Source organism: Pecten maximus, chromosome 13 (assembly GCF_902652985.1).
Source record: "Pecten maximus chromosome 13, xPecMax1.1, whole genome shotgun sequence".
NCBI lineage: Eukaryota > Metazoa > Mollusca > Bivalvia > Pectinida > Pectinidae > Pecten > Pecten maximus.
The window spans coordinates 37044048-37063746 of NC_047027.1; the positions used below are offsets into that span (position 1 = coordinate 37044048).

Genomic DNA, 19699 nt, shown 5'->3' on the forward strand with positions numbered 1-19699 from the left:
AGAAAGTACTGAAGGGATCTTTCTCAAATTTCATATGGAGGTTCCCCTTGGTGCCTCATTATGCTTATTGCATTTTGAGATCAATTGGAAAACAATATGGCAGACAGACCGCCATCTTGGATTTTGACAATTTAAGTTTGTTATCTCTATTTCTCAAAGTACTGAAGGGATCTTTCTCAAATTTCATATGTAGGTTCCCCTTGGTCCCTTGTATTGCATTTTTGGACCAGTCTGTCCTGAAAACAACCTGGCAAACAAACAGCCATTATCGTTAAATCTCAAATTTCTTATATAGCTAGGATTCCCTTGTTTGAAAAGTACTGGAGGGATATCTCAATTTGCACAGATTAGTAAAAGGAAGGGAAAAATAGAGAGAAGATCAATCTGACATAGAACCTATAAAGATCATTCAATGGTGGGCGCCAAGATCCCTCTGGGATCTCTTGTTTGCTTTTTATTCTGATTTATTAGCGCACTATCAGTTGCTGAGCTATTCAAAATGGCCTGCATCGTGGTCCATGATCCTTCATCCTTCCCTCTGTAAACAATTTTTATCACCTTTCTGGATAAGTACCGTTTGTGGGTTCCCTTAGTCCCGATTTGATTTCAAGTCTGATCTGGACACAAGATGGCCGATAGGCGGCCATCTTGGATTCGGATTTTGACAATCGAAATTTGTTATCGCTATTTCTTGAAAACTACTAGAGGGATATTTCTCAAACTTTACGTGTAGGTTCCCCATCATCCTATCTTTGGTTTTGACATCTATTATAGCTATTTCTATCTCTGGGACCTCATTTATATTTTGCCCTTGTTTAATCAATTTTGAGCTTAAATCAATGATTTCATTACTTAATATTCTTTTTCAAGGGATCCTCATTGTAGCTGGCACACTTGATATTGCAAAAGCACAGTACATACAGAAAGTTAGTAAAATCTTTAATTTCTTGTGAATTTCTTTACTTCTATCCTGTGACAAGTGACCACAGTTATATCATGCAATCGAATAAACTCTAGATCTTTTACTTTGCCATGGAATTTGAAGCTCCTAAATACAAGTACAATTTTAGAACAGAGTCAAACACAACACAAAAACGTCATAACTAACAAATACCTGCTTCATTATAAAATGATTTTATTTTAGACATCAACATTATATAAATCATATTATTGAATCATATGCTGGATAAAAAACAGGTTTTGAGAAAGGAGTCGAAACAGATCATGCAAAGTACTATAATATTACCGTATTTATCACTTAAGAGGCCCCAGAGGATGACCAGTCCTTAAACAAAGCAAGAAGTGGACTTGATGCAGGACAGTTAAATGAAGAGTTTTCAATGAACTGCAAAAGACATGGTTTGTTATAACCAGGCATGGGCTTATTGGCAGATAAATAAAAAAAAGACCTTATAATCTGATTCTGGAATCAAACACATGATACACTTATACAATGTAATGGTGTTTTTAGATGTCACATATAGATTTATATCTGGACTTGACATTCTGTAGTGTTACTATGGTAACTGATAGTGATTACAAAATGGTCACACATGTTTACATGTATTGAGTCAAATATATATGTTTACATGAAACACATATATACGTTTACATGGGACACACATATACGTTTGCATGCACATCACCAATCTCAAGTCATCCGTGTACTGTTACATCAAGGCCATTACTTAACTCTGGACCATACATTCCATGGTATTTCTGATTACTTATTACACCTGACAGTCACACATGTGTACTTTACACATACACACATCACAATTCAACCGTGGACTGTTACACGTGTACTTCACACATACACACATCACAAGTCAACCGTGGACTGTCACGTGTACTTCACACATCACAAGTCAACCTTGTATCGTTATGGCCATTACTATACTCCAGACCTTACATTCTGTAGCGTCACTGGTTATAAAAACATTACACACCTCCATTATACTGATTATACAGACCTATGTTTACTTACATGTAACCTATATATAGTCACACACAGGTACACTATTACAGTCTACACACATACACTTCACCAATCATAGCTCATATGTATACCACTACACATACTTCATCAAACTCGTACGTGACAACCACTGAACAACTACAAATGTAGTACTGACACTATATATAGATTAGAATATAAATACTCCCTAACACCTATCGTCTTACAACTAACTCAAAATATATATAAACATATAAATACATACATACATACATATATGCATTGTCCCCTCTTTTTTACTGTAAAAAATCACTAATTACAGTACTGTATTGGAATATTAATTTAAAAGCTGAATATTTTACAAAAGCTGATGTAGAAAATCTGTAAAAATACATGTAATTGCACCATGATTTAATGTTATGTAATATGTATGAAATATTTTGTTCTCGATGCATAATGAGTTACTTTTGTATTAATAAATACAAATTTAATGGCGTTTCTATCCCAAATCTACCTCCATGACAAACTATTTCATATATTATTTCTTTGACTTTACTATGAATATCAAATCAGCATGTAACGATCCGACACTTAAAAGATGTATTTTAATACCGATAATACCTTTTTCCTTCAATAGGAACTAAAGCTTCAATAAATATATTTCTAAATGGCCATATTTTCACATCATCTCAACTAGACAGAAATCTGATAACTCCATACAAATATTTCCATAAAGTCATATATCAAAACACTGAAAATGAATCCGGGCCATTCATATCACATTCCGTGTTTCAAAACTGACGAGATTTCTCTGGAAACTTCATTGGTATTGTCAATGACTTGTCTGACGGTCATTTCCCCCGCATGATATCTCCTAGAGGCAGTGGAGGAATTAGAGGACTTTTGAGATTTGTAGTAGTTGGTGTATACATCGTTCAATAGTAGGAGTTTGTGGCATGTACGGTGAGACTGAGGCAAAGCTGAAGGGCAATAACTCCGACACACCCAGTAAACATGGCCTTGGCCAGGAGCAGCGTCCAGGATCCTAGGCCCACAGCATGGATCAAAATCCTACAACAGAAGGTAGTGTATATTTTACTTGACCATATGTAAGACGAGTCTTTGACTCAATATGTAATCAAGACTAAAAAAAATAAATAAATAAATAAAGTGTATACTTAAAGTCTTAATAACTTGTATTTAAGCTATGCTTGGATAATTTCCATTTTTAAGATTTTCACTAATGTTTTGTATGAATTTGTTATTTATCCTAGCATGTATTTTCTAAAATATATCCTGAATAGAAACAAAGCATTAAAAACACGTTACTATAACATAAAACCTTATATTCATACACATTTCATGTTAAAATCTATTAATCAAGAAGTGATTTCTGGTTATTGAGAGAGGATCTTCATCAATATTGAATAAAGATACGACGAACTCCTGAAATACATCATATTAATAAAGTCTATTCACCAAGAAGATACAAAGTACTTGAAACAAAATTCTAATCTGGAATATCGGACAGGTGACAAAAATTTTGAGAAAAATGAAAAATGCTGCATTCTGCTACATAATCTGATCATGGCTTCTGGCTGCTACATTTCTTAATATACATTCAAGAATTATTAGACCAGGCAACACAGACACCTTGATAATTATCATGAATCATATACACTCAAACCTATTTATAATGACTCCTGTATAAAGTGACCTCAGGTACACGATGGCCACCTGTATATTGGTTTTGGTTTGATATGTTTTTGTGTAACGTCCTATTAACAGCCAGGGTCATTTAAGGACGTGCCAGGTTTAGGAGGTGAAGGAAAGCCGGAGTACCCGGAGAAAAACCACCGACCTACGGTCAGTGCCAGGCAACTTCCCCATGTAGGTTTCGAACTCGCAACCAAGAGGTACAGGGCTAGTGATAAAGTGTCAAGACACCTTAACCACTCTGCCACCGCGGCAACCCAGAGGTGGAGGGCTAGTGATAAAGTGTCGGGCCACCTTAACCACCTGCCCACCTGTATATTACGACCCCAGTCTTGCCCTTACCAGGTAAACAGAAAGATGTTCATAGTAAGTTTTCTCATTGTAATTCAAACATCCCACTTCTGACTTATACACCCTGTATATTTTTTTCTGTACTAATAAAACAACAGTACTACTTACTCTACAATCAGCGGTTTGTAGCAGCTGAGAGCTAACAAGGTCAGTACGACAGGTACAAATGACCTCTGAAGGTCACTCCTGCTTCGTAACCAGACGAGCATGGCGGTACTGATGTGGTGAACCTGTAATGAAGTAAACATCATGTCAGGTGTTTTCTTGCTACAAATAAAGCAAAATGGACCAGGGACCTACCATTTGACTTACTGAATCTCTGTAATGTTTCAAATACATGAATGATATCCTCATCTGTTTTTTCATGAATGCACATGTATGGCATAACACCATAAAGAAGGTATATTTTCATCCACATGTATAAATTTCATTGTAAGATAACTACATTTTTTTCTGCATTTTACAAAATGTACAATAAGTATAAAAGATTTGAACATTATATCAATATCTTCAATTGAGAAATTTGATTAGTACTTACTTCAGTTGATAACATCTAACATTTCAATAAACCAATAAGTGGAAAACCCTTTTTTCCCACTTGGTGACCCTTTTGATCTTTAGCCCTTCACACTAGCCTTACATTTCCCCCTGATCAACCATGTTGTTGAAGGGGCTATTGAGAGGGAGCTAAAAACATGTAAATACTCACTAAGGGGCTATTGAGGGCTATTGAGGGGGGGAATTTAGAAATATACACATGTAAATACAATTTTACAGGTACCCATTAAGGGGTTATTGCATATGTAAATGCGCAACAAGGGGCTCTTGAGGGGGGAGCTTAAAAGTATATATGTAAATGTGCACCAAGGGGCTCTTGAGGGGGAAGCTTAAAAGTACACGTGAATACTCACCAAGGGGCTCATGGGGGGGGGGGGGGGGGGGGGGGGGGCTTAAGAGTAAATATGTAAATTCTCACCAAATTGATGTTAGATTCAAAGCTCATCTGTATGTACTTCCAGTCGAATTCCACTCCTCTAGCTCCCACCCATAGTGGCAAAAACCTGTAGGACAACATCATCATAAAAATATAGTCATGTACAGGCCAACAAGCAAAGTCGGTAACCATGTCTTCTTATCCAGGTTTTCCTTGTTATTTTGATATGCAGGGTCTAATGGACTCTCAGATACGAAAATTGAGAGTAAAATTTAGAAATCTAGCAGTCTCGTGACATTTTAAAAATTGACAAAATCATGGTAAAGCAGTTCCCGCATTCAATTTGGTCATAAGGTATAACAAAGTTGCCTTAAGTATTACAATACAAACACAATAAGATACTAGTGTTAATTGAAATCAACTGTTTCACTGCATGGCAGATTTTTGAATAAATTAAACACAATAAAATACTAGTTTTAATTGAAATCAACTGTTACATCTACATTGCATGGCAGATTTTTGAATTACAATGTATCCCAAGGATGCACAGACATTTTATCGGTCTAAGATGCAGGAAACCTAAGTCAGATAAAACACAGATCCTATCAGGACTGACATTATAGTCTAGCTATGTCAGAATTTACATTGGTACAGCTATCAGAAGAAAACAAAACTGTTATATAAAGTTTTATTAAATTATGACAGATCGATGATCATGGAGGTACAAAACAGAATTTATAGAAAAAATGAATTTTATCACAAAAAAAACAGCATTAAACGTCTGCATAAATTCCAACACTTATTTGATTTGATATTCAGTCTTTTCATTTCAACAACAAAAATCTGAATGGCAGCACTGTAATAGATTCATTTAATACCAATCTTGATCCTACCTAATTCATTAATCATATTACTTATCCTTGTCATTGATACTTTGACATCTTTCAGGCTCTTTTCCACAGTACAGTCAAACCTGTCTATAGTGACCGCCCAAGGGGAGGCAGAAAAACGGTCACTATAGACAGGTTGCCTTTATAGACAGGTCAAAATTATTGCACCAACAAATTTACTTAAATCTGCCATATATAAATTGGCATTGAACAGGGCATTCAGAAGACCAGTCAGAAGTTAAATAAATGCATAAACTTTATAAATCTGAAGGGTTTAATATTTAATGATTTGTGGACCGAAACACAAAATATAACTCAAAATGGTCTTATGGATATTTTTTTTTTAATATTTTGTTCTGAAGTAATGCTATATGTATCTATCAAACTATCTCCCTTTGTTTCATAAATAAAGAAAAAGAATACACAATAATTAATTAATTAATTATATTTGTGTTACTACTAATTATTTTGTGTTATAGTCTTACTTCTTAATACCAAAATATTTTTTTTCTGACCCAAATTGAAATCCGGATATATTTGTGTCAGTTTACGACTTTTTATTAGTATTGACTAATTAAAGATGGCGGCAGTACAAACGCCAGTACCGACAGCTACGATTAAGAAAGGCATTATTGGTTTCCTTGTGAGTAAATCTTGTTGACAGATATGACCAGTGTTTGTTATTGAAGTGATGTATCCTAGTTGTTATCACAAAATTAACTGACCGTGTCAAATGAAGCCACCTGTGCACAGTTGTAATGTAATACCGACACGCATGGTGACCCTCTCTTACCGACTCCTCTCTTACCGAGCCCCAGGCCAGGGCAGCTACAGTAATTATAGGCTTACAGGTGGTAGGGGTCTTATGTTTATATACTCAGGCCAGGGTTGTGGTGGTCCTTTGTTTGTATAATCAAGCCAGGGTCTATGTGTCTGAATTTTCCGGGGATTTTATGAGGGATGACTGCGGAGATCAGAAGATGGCTGACAGAAATTGGTCGCTATGGAAAACAAATTAGCGACCGCCGTTCCGAAATCACCGGTCATTAGCCACATTAGACAGGTAGTCGCTATACAGAGGGTCGTTATAAAGTAAAATCTCACGGGGAATCTTAAAACCGGTCGTTATAGACAGGCAGTCGTTATATACAGGGGGTCGTTAGAGCAGGTTTGACTGTATTATGATATATATACCTACCTAGTCATCAGAAGCTCTGCTGTTGCCCAGCCTAGTCCAGCCACCATAAACTTTAGCTGACCTTTCCCGGCAATTTTTGACATTACAAAATGAATTCCAATTAAATCTGCCAAATCTACTGTTGATTTAAGAAATTCCTAAAATAAGAAAAAACAAAACAATTATCAGAGAGAGGAACAGGTTTAATATAACAATGCTGCAAATATCATTCCCCCATCGGATGTGAAGTTAAATGCCAAGAATGCACAGACGAAATAAAGAGTCCAGACAAATGTTTTCACTGATGTAGGTCAAAGGTAAAAAATATAGGTCAGAGTGACCTAATTTTGATAATGACACACTGCCTAACCAAGATGAACTCATACCCAATGTATAGGAGGTCAAGCCCTGACATTTTTTTTATGTGGGCCGAAGTGGAAAATGAAGGTCACACGGTGACCTTATTTTAGAGTAGGCGACAGAGTCTGGATAATATTTTTCTTTGATGGATGTCAAAGGTCAAAATGAAGTTCAGAGTGACCTAATTTTGACACAAAATACCACTGCACCTTGACGAACCCATGTACAGATACATCATAGATATTGGGGTTTATAAGTCTAACGGATACACATTGTGTTCATAAGACAAAAAGATATATCATAAGTATATTGTTTATTACGTACCTTACTTTGAAAAAAGCGCAATGTCATAGTCAAAATAAGTCACTTTAATATTTAAACAAGGTAATGATCAAATGACTCAAATTTATAAGATATTTTTCATACATTTTGAACTCTGGTATATGAATCTAAGAGATGCCCTGATAGATTCAGTTTGATCAAATAGCATTAAATAATAAACACAATTTCTTCATGAATGTGTCTTTACTTCATCAAATTCATAACCAGAAGTGTGCAGTCTTTCTCCTTGTAAAGACTAAAGTTGTATATGAACAGTCACCAAGAGGTGCTCTACCAGCTAACCATTTAAAATCTTATAAGTCCTAAACCAGAAAGTGATAAAATACTCACACCAATGACATCCATCCCACCGGGAACGATGTCTGTTGATGGAAAGAATGACGCAAGGATAAGGATTTTACACAGCTGTGTAAACAAGTAAGCTCCTCCTGCCTGGACACATTTCCAGAAAGCACTGTACTCTGCTCTGTAACAGAAAGTTTTTATCTTGCCTTACATTTTTTGGACTAACTGCACTCAATATAAACATAAATGTAATTTTAAACCTTATTACCGGTATTTCACAAAAAAATGTGGAACAAGTTATTTTTGCTGATAAATTTTATCTTGTATTGATACAAATCATGCTTGTTGAACCGGATGGAAGTGCATGAAGCTTTCTTACTGTGGGAGGAAACCAGAGTACCCAGAGAAAACCAATGTGTAAATCATTGGCTAGCTGACCCTGTACGTCCAATTGGATAATCAAAGTTCAGCCGCCTAGGTGAAAGGCAAGTATATTACCACATGTGTTATCTAGTTACATTTAGTAAGGTAGGCGAACTCAGTTTTGTTTTAACATGAAATTTGTGTATTTGCCCTTGGTTAGCTACTCATTAGCAACTGTTTTCACATTCCACAGGATAGACATTTGCCAATACTTGGTCGATTTCTTTGTGTGAACACTCGTTTGAAAGTTTTAACATTAACATTTCTGTTTACGGTAACCAGACTGCGTTAAATCACAGTTGATATATGATAAGTGAAATTCGTGACCAGTGCTACAAGAAAAATACAAATTTCAAAATTCTTGTGCGATTTTCTCTACTGAGAAGTTACTTGATGCAAAGTCCTTGCGCCCAGATCCAGACGACTACAGTATGACTAAGAGTGACAAATCACTGCTATTTTATTAGAAAAGTCATGTTCTCGAGGGCTATGGCAAGATTTGCCAGTTCATTCGATAAATTGACCCCCCTCCCAATAACAATAAGAAAGATTCTGATTTAGCACACGTAAGAAGCATACTTACAACCCAGAGCATTTGTATACAATAACGTATGGGACATACGCTAAGGCCACACAGTTTCCGAAATGGAAGAGAGTCATTTTGTCAACTAAATCGCTATGAATGTGCCGGTGAAAAATGTTTCGCGTGTGACAATCTAAACCGGAAACGATCCAAATACTACTTCCGGTAGTGCAGAAGTAAATTCCTATTTTTCCTTTTAAATTTGCTATTAATTATAATATAATCTATTGAGATATGTTTTAACGCTTTCTTTCAAATACTGACTCAATCTTTAAAGTTCCAAAATTTTGCAGATTTAAACAAACAAAAAGTTAATTTATCGAATCACTTCCCTTAGCAACGGCATAGTGTTATGGCGATTATCTGAGTGGAAAGTATTTCACGGGGGGTACGATTGGATGTAACAAAGGACCCATTCTTTTAAACCAAGATGGCTCTCCATTTTAGTGCAAACCAGGTAAGAAAATGCAATAAAATAGACCCATTGTATTATTTAACACGGCATTCTTGTCGTGCGTGTGTGGTTTCACCATAGCAGTCGCCAGCAGCCGATATAAAGACTTGCCTTGACGTGTCCGATATCATAAAGTACAGTATTATTGAAAACATTGATGGATGTCTTCACGCATGTAAAAGGGGAGATTGTTAACGACATATGGACAATGCATTTAATTGTTGCATGTGGGCCACAGTTTCAAAATTCCTACATATAATTAATTTTGACTGATCGTAAAATATTTGTACTTACTGCAGGCGTCACTAAAACTCATTTCATCCTGATCTTTAATATTCAATTGTCAACTGCAATTATATTTATAATATTTATAAAATCATTAACTGCATGTTAATGTTCTTTGATTGAAGCAAACTGCCTTAAAATAGACCCGTTAAATGTCTTTAGACTATGAAATATCATAAATTGATTGTTTTGTTTACTGTTTACTGAAGCTTATATTAGACAGTGACCATGTCCTTGCTTCTGAAGCTTCAATGGAATGAAGAAATTTATGTTGCATATTTTCTGTTTACAGTACAACAAGTCGTTTGACCCAAAACTTTTACAGAACTGGGAAGTCCCTGCACAATACAGAGTGGTAAGCCAGAGTGCTAATCCTATAATTAAGTGCCTTATAGTTCTCTACCTTATTTCAAGTATGCTGACACACATATTAAATACAAAAAAAGTGCATTCACTACAAAGGCTGACACATCACACTAACTTTGCTGCATCTTTTGGCAGTGCAAGAGCTAGAGGGCACCTCTGAAAAATTGATACACTTTTGCTGAGATTAAAGGTGACCATACAAATTTTGACTGTGTGGCATTTAAAAAATCTTATCACTATCCAAGACAATCAAATGTTAAATGTCTAAACACATATAGAGTGTTTAGGGTTTTGTGTTGTGGTAACTCTCTTAACTGAAATTTGAATCCAACTCCTGACTGGTGTTCTAACTTCAAAAATGTTTTTTGTCAGACTAAAGTCTTTAAAGGCATACAGGTTGCATGTTTACAGTCGGTTGGCAACATAACAAAATAATCAGCCAGAGACCTTTAGCTAGCTAAAGAAATGACGATCATGTAATGCTATTCTAATATTACTACATTAGTTATGGAAGATTTCCCATGGCCAGTTCAGTGTATCACTAATACACAAACTGTTCACCTTCACCCCTGATATTGCGTAGTGGTACAGTCAATCTTTTGTCCACAGCTCAGATCATTTAAATAGCAAGGGAAATCACAGTGATAGGCTTTGTAGGTTTAAGTTTATTCAGCCCAGGTTTGTTGTGTACAGTTCACACTTTATGAATTAGACTTCAAATATGACAACCTTCCAACAGTATCTAAGTAAACGTGACCGATGTGTGGTGAGTAAATCAGAATTGTTCCATTCAGAAACAGTTTTGAAAAGTTTCTGTAATGAGTATATAGATGTGCCCAGTATATAGTTGTTTGTATTGTGAATTTGTTTTATTTCTTTAAATGCCACACTATATAGAAATTGTATTTTTCAATTCAAATCCTCAACCCATTCACTCTATCTATGATCTTAATTATTTCATGAGAACATTTTAGCTAAAGATTTGAAGACATGACTAAAACAATTCTTAGTACAGTACATGCACAGAGTTACATTTAAATATTTGAAAGATCAGATGTAGTTTTTCACTTCTTATATGAATATCTGGTATGAATTAGGCCAGAGATCATAATTCTATTGAACTATTTTGAAAACTGTTTTTTCTTTTCTTTTTTTTTTTTTTTTTGTTGTGTGTTTACAATCTTATTTTCATTTCATTATATTGGGGTGGGTGTTTCACTACTAGAGATAACATCAGGTAAGGCAAGGAGTTTTCATATTCAGTTTGTTACATGGTTGCTAAGCTGCAAAAAGCAATAACAGATAAACTACTAAAAAGTCAACTTAACTAAAAAGTTCCCAATGAAGGGTCTTTGAACAAATATGACAATTTTTTCTTTCATTCTTTCTTTTGTTTTTGAAATGAAACTTTAACAATGTTGACCTAAATTTAAATGTACAACTGATTCATATTTTCCTATAATATTTTAATTACAGTCATCTACAGTCTTTGGTCACATAGCCAGTGTATTCATTTAAATCAAATATCATATAACATTTCATGTTTAAGTGTCGTTTTAAAATTGTGTTTATCACTAGCCCTCCACCTCTGGGTTGTGAGTTCGGAACCCACGTGGGACAGTTGCCAGGTATACTGATCATCGGCCGGTGGTTTTTCTCCGGGTGCTCCAGCTTTCCTCCACCTCAAAAACCTGGCACGTCATTACCCTGGCTGTTGTTGGGACGTTAAATAAAATAAACCAAACCAAATAAGGATTTTTTAGCAGGATTATACACTATGTACATCACGATCACAGTATTGAGAGGAAATTTATTTAGCACAACTTGCCACAAGGTCCTGGATGTTCCCTTAGAATTTAATTTACATTGATTTTATCAGTTTTAAGAAATGTTAACCGTAATAGAAATATGTTTCACGAATAATAGACAGTACCAAGTTTTGAAATGACCATTTTCTGCCATCTGGCTTGACAAAAAAAGGTGATCATTTTCATTGCTCTAAAATCTTAGGATTCATGACATTACTTCTGTTTTTACTGTATTTAAATGTAATCAAGAGTTTAGAAACTTGCCATAGATTATAGATGTACAAAATAGATGTTTTGAGATGTCTTTTTATCATAGCTCAAAAAATTTACAGATAATATTACCATAATGAAATTATGAAACTTTTTTGAAAAAATATCATTTTTAGAAATGTGAGATAGACAGAAACTTCAGAAGGAATAGATTTTTATTTTTTTATCAAATGAAATTTTATTCTTGTTTCAGAGACCCAATGCATACCAAGGTTTCACACAGATCAAGGCCAATGATAGAGGTCACCTCCTCCCCGGGGTCAAAAGGTCAAGGGAATCTCCATGGGGAACATATGTTGGTACCTGGGACTTACCCCTTAAGATACCAGGTAAGATAGAATAAAAGGAATAGCTTGTGGATGTGTTATACCCAATCTAATTAAAATCAAGATGGTCATTCTCACTACTTTACAGGGTGACGTTTTGGATTAGCCAATCAAATGTCACTACTTCCAGAATCTTTGAAGTGAATTTTATATGTTCGAATTAGCATGACTAGAGTGCATAGCTTGCATTATCTGTCAATTTGTTTCAAGTCATTTCGTCCCACATAGCATATAGCTATATACCTGCTGTGCCGAAATGGTTTGCTTCAGATGCATGCTTTGACGAAATGGTTAGCTTTAATTTCATCAACAAACAGACAGTTTGCCCTGAAAGTGAAATACAAGGTCATCAGAACGTGACCCCGTATGGGATGTTGTTAAATGTTCATGTAACGTAGTGAGAATGACCATCTAGATTTTGATTAGGTTGTGTTATACCTGATGTACAGGTAAATAGAGGAAATTTTGTACAATGCATACTGATATTAAAATTATTATTACATGATATTGTGGGTTTTTTATTGAAATATAATGCACTGAAATATATTTTTTTCATTTGAAGAAATTATTTTGTGCCTTTTTTATATATATCTTTTTTTTTTTGATTTGCTACTGAAATATAAAAATTCTTTACCAGGAAACACTATGACAAATCAAACAGCAAGGACTTTCGATGCTGTACAAAGATTAGATCGGTGTAAGACCGACGGAGAGATCATATTGAAGGGAAAACTAAAAAAATGCAAGGTAATCAAAGATTTTATTGAAAATTTGAATTAAATATAAGTATCATAATTGGTATAAATATTCTTCATAAACTTAAAAAAATTAATTAAATTAAAAAATAAAAATCTTCGTTAACTTTAATAAAGCTTGTGTGATTTTAATCAGAAAGGAAAAATGAAAATATTGATGTTATGAAACAAATTATGGGGTGACATCATACACAATTGCCAGAAAATAAGAATAAGTTAAAATTAAAAGACAGAATGTCTTTTAAAAAGAATCTTTTCACTATGTTGATAAAAATAATGATAATAATCATGATTTGTTGCAATAATAATGTATAACTTAATTATAACAAGGATGTTTATCATAAACATATCAAAAATACAGTTTCAGAGCAAAGTTAAAACCATATTTTATTTTAATAGATCCCTGATGCATTGCCGGTGAGGATTGATGAGAAAGCTGATGCGGGGAATTCTTCCAGCTGCCCTACAAGCCACAGCCAAGGATGGTTCCCCACGATCTGGCGCCATTTGCCCAGAACCACTATCTGTCAGTCCTAAAGACATTATCTGCTCCCCTAAACCAGGTACGCCTTCTATCAATTGGCCCAAGCCAGGGTCCCGAGCACAATCTGCCGCCCCTCGTCTCACCTCCCCTGGAACAGGCCGAATCCTCACTCCACAGAGGCTGCTAACACCCGTCCCTCAAACCAACGTAGCTGTAGCAGGAACAGTGGATCCGAGAAGGGCGTCGCCCTATGCCACACCCATCAACTGGCCCCGCCCTGCTTCTATAGAGGCCCCGGTATTTCCTCCTGGTATCTAAACCAAACAGGAGGAGATGTGGGTCCACCTCAACCAGGTGTCGCTACACTTTAGGAAAGAAACTTTTTTAAGAGTGATAGATTTTCCAATTTTGAAAAAAGTCACTTATTAATAGAAAAATGTTCACTTGGCACTAAATATTTTCAAACTTACGAAGTTACATTTTCTGAAATATTATAAATCTAGTGCTTTGTTTAGCAGTCTTGGGATCAATGATAACCCAAAATAAAAATGTATAGATCTCGGTGATAAAGTAATAGTGCTGTTGTGGCTTATTAAAGGTAAAAGTTATAGAAAAGAAAGAAAAATAAAAATATTTTACAATATGGAATATTCTTGGAATGAACTCTGATATTGAATAACTATTTGATTTGATTATTAAATCTTATCTTTTTTAAATATATCAGCCCTAGTACATTTTTCAAAATGGTTTTATTACATAATTTTTATTGGAGATTCCAGCACATAACATTTTGTAGAATTACAAAAAAAAAAGATCATTAAAAAAAAACATATTTCCATACTTTTTTTTTTTTGTGCAAAATATTCTGTTATAAATGCTAACAGAGGTCGTAAATATTTCACCAATCAAAACGATTAACACAATGGTACAGTAGGTTGGAGTTTTAAATATATGACGATTCTGTGTTGCCATAAGTATGTACAATGTATCTCTATATACACACCAGATATGTTAACATCTAACTGTGATATTTCTGTCAACTGTCCACCAATATTGTTTTGGGAAGTAGATACACCCAATGTCAGCGAAGAATTTATTTATATGCACTCGCACATTGGATGATATATATATATTTATGTCTTGTTATGGTAAACTTTTTGATAATGTTTTATAAAAATGTCTGGACATTTGAAAGAAAATATAAAAAATATATCATTTGTTTGTCTGAAAATCGTTGAATGTTTGGTACAATATTTTGGGAATCTACATATAACCTAACATACTGATATCATTCCGTGGCAGAATCTTCCGGCAAGAAAACCTTTTCCTCGTACAGGATACTTTAGGATGTAGATATTCAATGTTTTGATCTATAATCAGTGATTATTACTAGAAAGTAGCAACATTTATAAAATGATTTAAATCATTTTTTAGAATTTGTTTTAATGTTTTGTTAGCATATTATTCCTTATTACTTCTATTTCCGTTTTTTTTTTTAAATTGGCAAATTTTTATAATTAAATGTTATTAATTATGTCGTTAATCTGAATTCTGGAACCACTGACTGCTACAAAGCACCACACATAATATATATGTTTATATTGAATTTTTTTCGTTTTAAATCATGGACGATTGCTGTATGTGTTTATATATGTCAGTCAAATTTTATGTTAAATATGAGATTGGTAATAAAATGTCTTTATTCAGTTTTAAGAAGTTATTGTTTTGCTTAAGTTTCCCAGTATACCACTTTCTCGTTATGCTTAGGCTAGTTTTGCAAAGGCCTAAATTCATTTTCAAATCTGAAAAATGCTAATATATTTATTGTCGTTTACAATGTTTAAAAATTTAGTGAAGTTAGATATTTTAAATATGTTGTTCAAAATATAATAATTAAGTCTAATCACAGTTAAACAAGGATTTTAAAATCCTGGTGAAATCATTTCTGGTAAAACTAATGTGACAAATATTTCACACTTGGGCTCTTTGTACCTACCTATTTTAGGGAATGTACACACACAGATTTTGAAATAAAGCAGAAATGAGTTTAAGTGATTAAGCTAATCACCTTTTGAATGACGAGGCCATGTAGTGTTTAAAAAGTTCTAATCCCTGAAATTGTATGTTTAGTAATTGTGTAGTTTGTGTTTAGCTTCAGCAGCTGACCCTATTTTGGAGGAGGAGATGTAGGTGAGGTACCACTGTACATGTCTGTTTCCTGACACAGAGTTGTCTCCCCTTTTTGTAACTCTTCACTCCTGGTGTGATTATGATGTTCACCCCTCTCACCTTAAACAGAGTGGAGAGATGAATTCGTCACCATCAATGTTAAACGTAGATTTGTTTCTACCGTGTTCCGTTCACCTGCAGACTACATATTGACGACACGATCTGGAAGTTTATCAGTGTATTGAATCACACAACAAAATGTTGCTTGTTAATTAGTCCTGTTGATTAAGCGTTGCCTGTTTAGTACGTACTGTTAATTAGCTCGTCCATGTTTAGCTGATGTCAGCTTAATACTGGCACATTTTGTGTTAATTGATAAATCACTGTTGAACATATGTAAAATGTGTCACAAATCATTGTAATATCACAACATTATGATGATGGCATGAATGCATCTTTTTAAAAATATTTAATGGAGATAAATGAGCTCAGGACTTTAAAAATCTAGTTTAAAAAGCATGTATGAAGGGATTTTAACAGAACTGGAACTGAATCAAAGACATGCAATATTGCATATAATTATACATGTATGCATGTATTTACTATGTTACACATGTATGCATATATGCATGTAAAACCTGCATTTCTAGGAAAGTGGATGATCTTTCAAATGATTGATTAATCGCATTTAATAAAGAGAATTCAATGTTTTTGTAAATTTTAAATGTTTGACACTTTGTCTGAGAAAAGTAGCACGCTAGACAGGCAGATAGGACAAAACAGATGCAATGACCAAAAAGGGAGACAACTTAAGCGCTATATAAAGATTTCTCCAGAGATTTATAAAGTTAAGAAGAAGACCAAGTGTTCCGCAAGGGTAAGGGTAATCTAGATCAAATCCCAGCTGGTGATTTAATTGTTTGTTTGCTGGGTAAATTATCGCCCTGTGAACAGCCAGCGTCATTTTGAAGCTGGGCCTCATAGTAGTAGTTGGTGACTACCTCACTGAACAACATAGGAGAGGCCCGTCGTATGCCATCCAGAGCAATAGGGTAAAATGTCTTTCCCAAGGACACAACCATGGCAGCACAGACTGACCCGTTTCCCAGCTTCCCGAGAATCACAAACGGACACAGGAAGGGAACGTCGAACAACGTATCTAGTATTTTCACCCAACCAGGTAATGCCTGAAAAACAGGATGGTGACAACATATCCACGAACATTGAACTGATCAGACTTCATGTCGCACAAAGGAAATTAAATATTTTCTCAGTGACGTCATGCTGCCGACCATATGACTTACCATAAGTTGGAAATAAAGATAAGATTTACAGGATCAGCAACAATTACGGGTTAACATCACAAAAGCTTTTATACTAAAACTATCAATCTGATCGTTTGACCTAGCCCACTCACAATTCACCTCCAGTATCAAAGTTTTAATTGCATTCCATTCGAATGTCATTCACACAAACATGATGAGCACGATCAATTGAGTTCATTTAAGCATTGAACTGCTTTCATTTGGAAGTTATGGGCTGATGAATGCCAACTGGACAAAGGCAAATTTAATGAAGCGCGCTAGCGCTTCATGTTGAATTTCCCTTTGTCCAGTTGGCATTCATCAGCCCATAACTTCCAAATGAAAGCAGTTCAATGCTTATATTTGCATTTGACAACGAATTTGAAAGGCTATATCCAGGAATTTTACTCTGATAATGAATGAACAAATTATTATAATCAAAGACGGAACAGCCTTTTCAACAGCCATCTTTTGTTATCGCCGACGTGACAGTTATGACGTCACTATAATAATGACGTCATAATAAAGACTTGGAAGTTATGGACTCATAACTTCCAAGTGAGCTTCGTAAAGTTATATAGTGGGGCTGCAGTGTAAATGTAAATATAGTTGTATAAATGCACGATGTGATAAATTTATGTTCGTGTGTCGCCACAAAATGTCCGCGATTACGAGCTTTATTTCAGTGAACTGTTAAAACCTGATTGAATTATATGAAGAAAGTTTCCAATGAATACTGATCTTCGACGTTACTAACAATTTTAATGTGAAATAAACATGTTTTCTACATCGATCTGAAAATAAGCGGGGAAAAAACATGCAGTACTTATTATAAGGCCCAACCACGGAGGGAAGGCACGAAGTTGAAAATCTCGCGTAGATGTACGATTGTGATTTAGAGCAAAACAAAATTGTCTATTTGAACCAGAATTCTTATGAGATGCTATTTATCAAAATTTCACTGAAACCCAACTCAGCTTAGCATTTTTCTTCTTTAGTTTTACAAGAATCTAATTATTTGCGTAAATTGGAAATAATTAATTTTTCTTTGTTTTCATGGTAAATACTCAAATGTGATTGGTCGAAAAATCCTTTTCATTCTTCTGAATAAAGTGATTTTCTTTCTTTGGAATAAGAAAAATAAACACATTTAGCTTTGGGAACCGTCCTTTTTCGGCTGTAAAACAAGGTAAAAAGTATCTGTATTTTGTCTCAGAATTCGGCCAGCGATATATCTATTGAGCTTTTAATGTTTGTGTTTTTTTCACAGAAGAACTGGTATCGGTTGACGAACCCGAAATCCATCATGCTTCTTTCCATAAAATGTTACGTCACCCACGTGTCACGTGACAGACAATGCAGAGCGATGACATCACAGATGTCAAAATGGTTTAGAAGATTTTGTATTATTGTTTGTATATATATTCATTACGTGTTGAAGGCTGTATCTGTCCATTATATTGTAATCAAGCTGTGATTCTGTGATTTTGTATCTGGTTGTTTTACAACTTATTGAAATAAAACATTTTCACAAAGTTCTGAAGGGTTTGTAGTCCTAGGCACATCATATATCGAGTTGGATGATTTGTTTAGGATCATCCTACATTTCTAAATTTTGTGTTTGTGTTTTTTGTGTGTGTGTGTGTGTGTGTGGTGTGTGTGTGTGTGTGTGGGTGTGTGTGTGTGTGTGTGGTTTTTTGTTGTTGTTTTTTTTTTTTTGGGGGGGGGGGGGGGGTGTTTGCTTTTTTTTTTGTCTTTGTTTTTTTGTTTTTTTTTATTGTTTTGTTGTTGTTGTTTTTTTTACTGAAATACTACAAGAAACTTATTTCGATGTTAAACTGTATTTGAAAATGAAGATATTAAGGAAAACTGCACGGCTTCCTTATGTTTGTAATCATAGTGCTTCGGTTTTTTCCATGGATGGTTTAGCTAGAGAAGTTGTAGAAATCTGTGAAGTATTGAGCTAGGTACCTACAAGTTGAACTATATCATCTCTATATCATGTAAGATTTGTTAAGGTTGAATAGATAAAAACACAACAACAAGACTATCTCGCTGTTTATGTGCTCAAATCTGTGCAATTTACATTATATATAAACAAAACAAAAAAAGAGATTGATAACTGAAACAAATTAAAAAAACAAGACAAAAAAAACACACGCTTACAAAAGTAAAAGAAAAAGTACAGGGCCATTGGATCTTGATGCACCCAACAAGACATCTTTTCTTTAGTTTTTTCTCCAGACACAAAAATTTGACATGTTTATAACAGGAGCAAATGAGAACATAACATTGCAGTAAAATATTTTAAAATATGAATTATCATAAATTTTTAAAACTGTCAATTGATGTAACACATTGCAATGAGTTTTACAGATTAGCGTATAGTACAAGTAAAAGATCAGAGATAAACGCATTCCTGACGAGTTTCATCCCCGACGGGAATCGAACCCGGATCTT

The 19699-nt window shown here is 34.6% G+C and overlaps 2 protein-coding genes across 2 annotated transcripts; one reads left to right on the top strand and one right to left on the bottom strand.

Moving 5' to 3' along the window:
- Nucleotides 1-1102: 1102 nt before the first annotated feature.
- LOC117340290 (transmembrane protein 147-like) lies at nucleotides 1103-9183 on the bottom strand. The gene is made up of 6 exons (XM_033902057.1): nucleotides 9019-9183; nucleotides 8058-8193; nucleotides 7047-7183; nucleotides 5001-5085; nucleotides 4133-4254; nucleotides 1103-3028 (listed from the first exon to the last, which is right to left on the bottom strand). Exons 1-6 carry the CDS (start codon nucleotides 9093-9095, stop codon nucleotides 2893-2895), a joined length of 693 nt encoding a protein of 230 aa, XP_033757948.1. The 5' UTR covers nucleotides 9096-9183; the 3' UTR covers nucleotides 1103-2892.
- A 153-nt stretch (nucleotides 9184-9336) lies between these two features.
- On the top strand, nucleotides 9337-15473 carry LOC117340289 (protein Flattop homolog). The gene is given in 6 exon segments (XM_033902056.1): nucleotides 9337-9475; nucleotides 10050-10112; nucleotides 12395-12530; nucleotides 13165-13274; nucleotides 13682-13752; nucleotides 13754-15473. Coding segments are annotated over 6 exon segments (738 nt in total). The 5' UTR covers nucleotides 9337-9448; the 3' UTR covers nucleotides 14085-15473.
- Nucleotides 15474-19699: the final 4226 nt, after the last annotated feature.

Bases quoted from the DNA above. Each gene is read 5' to 3' on its own strand.
- LOC117340290 (XM_033902057.1), bottom strand. From the start codon at position 9,095: ATGACTCTCTTCCATTTCGGAAACTGTGTGGCCTTAGCGTATGTCCCA. The intron at 8,194-9,018 runs GTAAGTATGCTT...TTTCTGTTACAG, and splicing joins GTATACAAATGCTCTGGGTT to AGCAGAGTACAGTGCTTTCT. The intron at 5,086-7,046 runs GTAGGTATATAT...GTTGTCCTACAG, and splicing joins GCAGAGCTTCTGATGACTAG to GTTTTTGCCACTATGGGTGG.